Source organism: Peromyscus eremicus, chromosome 11 (assembly GCF_949786415.1).
Source record: "Peromyscus eremicus chromosome 11, PerEre_H2_v1, whole genome shotgun sequence".
In the NCBI taxonomy this organism is placed as follows: domain Eukaryota; kingdom Metazoa; phylum Chordata; class Mammalia; order Rodentia; family Cricetidae; genus Peromyscus; species Peromyscus eremicus.
The window spans coordinates 62048446-62052664 of record NC_081427.1 but is presented as its reverse complement, the minus strand read 5'-3'; the positions used below and the strand labels follow the sequence as shown (position 1 = coordinate 62052664).

Genomic DNA, 4219 nt, shown 5'->3' with positions numbered 1-4219 from the left:
TGGGGCACATCCCTTATATCCCTAATCACTCCAGGACTTTAATCATGAAGAGGTGTTGGACTTTGTCAAATGTCTTTTCTGTATCTATAGTAATGAGATGATTATTTGGTTTTTGTCTTTCAGATTGTTTATATGGTGGATTACATTTACCAATTTACATAGACTAAAACATCCCTGCACTCTGGGATGAACCCTACTTGTCTGTGCTGGATAATCTTTTGGATGTGTTATTGGATTCAGTTTGCAAGTATTTTATTGAGAATTCTTGCATAGATGTTCATGAGGTAAATTTGCCTGTGATTCTCATTCTTCGTTGAGTGCTTATGTGGTTTAGGTATCAGGATAACTGTGGCCTCTTAAAATAATTGGGCAATGCTCTTCATGTTTCTATTTTCTGGGATAATTTGAGGAGTATTGTCATTAACTCCTCTTGAAAAGTCTTGTAGAATTCTATGCTAAAACCATGTTGTCCTGGTTATTTATGTTTTGTTTTGTTTTCTTTTATTGGTAGACATTTAATTACTGCTTCTATTTTACTTGGGATTATAGGTCTGCTTAAATTGTTTATCTAGTATTGTTTTAACTTTAGTTGGTGGTGTATAGCAAGAAAATTTTTGCAAAATATTTTCTGAACAATTTTAAACTTTATTAAATAAAAATTGCATAAACACAACTATAATATAATGAACAGAAAAGTTAAATACAATTTATCACATGTAAAATGGATTATTGTATAATGAGCAATATCAACCCTAAATCCCCACTTCCACAGTGGGAATGGGATACAGCAATATTAATCTAATGAATTTAGTCAAAAACATAACTTTAAGTTGAATCAAACTTTTCAAATAATTCAATATAGCAAAGCTGAGGTTTAGATTCAATGAGACCTGGGATAATAATGGATATTTACCATTATAGTTACTTGTAATCAACTTCCCAAAACTAAGGCAAGTCTCCTTAATTCTGGGAAAGAATGTGTCTTTAGATAAGCATGACACTTTTTCTCAACAGTTCTGCATCCTATGCAAGTCCAGTAGAGTATGATGGGTCAGGAAAGCATCAGTCTGTGCAGTTCATTCTCCTTTCTTGTACTGTTTTCAAGCTTTAAAAAATACCACCTCTAACTTCAATTTAACAGATACAACTCCAGCAATAGAAATGAGAGTCAATACTTCCTGCCTCTTCTTGCTGATGTCCCTCCGGATCTTAAGCAGGAAATGAGAGTGTGATGAGCATTCCTTTCAGAAATAAACAGTTCAAATAAGGAGTAGAGTTGGCAACTAGAGAATATTGTAAAATGACAACTGCCAAGGTTTGCAAATGAGTGAGTGAAAACATTATCATTGGAGGGCGAGGAAGACAATAAATATAATTCATTAACTAAATTCAAAATTAAAACAATTCATAAAATAAATCAAACATTAAAACAATTCAGAAACCAAATCCAACATTAAAACAATTCAGAAACTAAATCCAACATTAAAACAACTCATAAACTAATTCCAACATTAAAACAATTCATAAACCAAATCCAACATTAAAAAATTCATAAACTAAATCCAACATTAAAACAATGTTGTTTGAACATGTGTTCTTGTGTGGGTTGATCAGCGGTTTCTAAGCTTGCAGTAGTTCCTTGCAGGTATAGATGGCATTGGTCAGAACTCCCCAGGTCAGGACTACATTGAAGAGAGTGGGCTTCCTCCATGTCAGGCAGCTCAGTATCTGTTTTAAATCTTTTCAACCCATCTTGCTTGAGGTATATAGAAACATCGATGGAAAAGTGTACCAGTTCCATAGGATCCAGGTGGATGTTGTTACAGTAGGTGATTATGCAGGATTTCCCACACCATCCTCTTCCTAAAGATGGGCATGTGTTGCTGAGAAAAGGTAAGTGGTTGGTCTCTAGAAATGTAATCTCCATATTTACAAGTAAAAACTCCACAGTCACTCCCATTCAGTTGTTGAGGAATCTCCTTTGAAGTCATACTGTATCTTTTCCACTCCAAAGGGTCCAGCTCAATGTTCCTTCGAGTTTTGCTCTCATTTTGTAAATATTCAAAGATGGTCTCACAAATACTCTGCCCTGTCTGTCCCATTGAATCGAGGTATATGATACTTTGTTTTCTTAGGTCGATTACTATCAGGCTCCAATGTACCCTCTGGTGAATAGGTACTAGAATAATTTCCTTTTCAAACAGTTTTATTCCTCGAGTCCATCGTTTAACAGAAGAGTAGCCTCCATGCTTTAGTTTGGGGTAAAAGAAAGTGCTGAACACATGAAGAGCTGGGTACCCTTTTTTGTTATTTCTCTCAACCAGAAGATTCATGTAAAAATTGATAATCTCATCATTGAGCCACTTACCATTCTCTAGTGTGTGGATATCTCCTCGAGTAATATGCAGTTTGAATGCACTGGTTAAGATTTCTTCCTGGGGTCCTGGACCTAGTGCATTTCTTATTTCCTTTTCCATGTCCTCTGTAACATTAAGGACTTCATCTGTTCCTCTCCCCTTTTCCTGTTCTGCAACAGGCTTTTTCTCTGCCATAACTACTGGCTTCTTGTTGGGGAGTGACCTATTGCTGCCACTATGCAGGAAGACTTGAGCCTCTGCTCTTAGCAAGTCAGGCTCCAAGTGGTGTCCCCTTCTTCCTTCAAGGTTTACTGCATCTTTTGTCTGTGTATCAGAAGAGTTCTCTGTACACGTCTTCACTTTTTTGTCTGGTGAGACACATTCCTTTGTGGTAACAACAGTAGATTGTTTAGGATCACACTGGGTTGTTGTGGATCCATGACTGTGCACTTCCACACAATCTTCGATCTTCAGAGTATCCACTAGGGTTGTGTGAGCCCTCTGTGGGTCAGATTTCATAGGATCACTGGGCTGAAGGTGCTGCAGTAACCTTTGGTACTTTTGCCTTTGGTGGTTTTCGGCATATTGCTCCATGAGGCAACAGGGCCGCTTGCGACCCTTGCCACCATCCCCAGACTCTCTCCCAGTTACAGCCTGCTCCTGTGGACCTGTGGCCCACTCTAGGGGCTTTAGTTGTCTTAGAGTTTCTTGACGGGGTTCCCGTACCTCATCCTTGCATGGCTGTTGACTTTGAAGCTCTCGGTCTTGCTGTTCCTGAGGTGTCCTCTTCTGAGTTTTGCTGGGCTCTTCAAACACCAAACCTGTTCCACCCTCATCCTTGCATTTCACTTTTTTACCTTGTCCCAAAGCTTCAGACTCAATCTCTGTCCCATCTTCATCCTTGTATTTCCGTTTTCGACCTTGCCCAGAAGCTTCAGGCGACATCTCCATCACACACTGTTTAGGTTGCCACAAGGACTCACTTCAGGATTTGTCTTTAATGGGTGCTAGCTCCCTGGTATGGTATAGCCTTCCTATTTCCAAATGAATGCAACCGTCTGCCTGCCTCTGGCTGGGTATTCTTGGGCTATTGTCACCTTGATATCTGAAGAATTACTTATTCAAATGATGGTATAATCCACAAATTGGTTCAAGGTTGGAAACCTATCAGTCCACAGGATGAAGAGCTCAGAATAGCTTTTCTTCATAAACAAGAGTTGACTTTGGACGTCAGGGTCAGTCAGAGTAAGAAGTCAATTGAGCTGACAACAGGAACTGATTGGTAAATAATCAAATGCTGGCAGTTCACCGGGGTCCACTGTGAGGAACCTGGTGGAGTTCTAGGATTTCTTCCTCAGAAGGGGCCTGCAAGGGCTCAGTAACAAGCTAAAGATCCAGAACTTCGAAATCAGAAAGATTGTCCTAGCCACTGTAAGATACCAGACCTTAACCATGCAGCTAACACATTGGAGGCAAGCCTCACAAGTGATGCCTGACTCCGAGGTTGCCCTACCCACAGCCTTCAAGGTTCCATAGCTGATTGTGATGTGACCTGAAAGAATGTAAATCAACATTCTTTGGAGGGTGACTGCCCTGCTCACCCTCAATTCGGTCCAGGAGTTGGAAGACAGGGTTAGCGTTGCAAACTAATCATACACATCTCAGTTCCATTCTGTAAAGCACAGCGTTGCCTAGATAGTCTCAGTATAATCTAGCTTGCCTGATTAGCACATTTGTCTTTTAGGAAATCGTCCATCATGGTCAATAATATTAAAGAAAATATAATTGCCCTTTAAAATGGCTCCTCACGATATGCTTACTAATTACAAAGAAAATAGAATTTTACAGTTATAAAACCCAGT

At 39.4% G+C, this 4219-nt stretch overlaps 1 protein-coding gene across 1 annotated transcript; it reads right to left on the bottom strand.

Annotated features, from left to right (window-relative positions):
* Nucleotides 1–1016: 1016 nt before the first annotated feature.
* Nucleotides 1017–3326, bottom strand: LOC131921803 (sentrin-specific protease 2-like). Its single transcript, XM_059276561.1, has one exon. It carries the CDS (start codon nucleotides 3306–3308, stop codon nucleotides 1821–1823), a length of 1488 nt encoding a protein of 495 aa, XP_059132544.1. The 5' UTR covers nucleotides 3309–3326; the 3' UTR covers nucleotides 1017–1820.
* Between the last annotated feature and the right edge of the window lie 893 nt (nucleotides 3327–4219).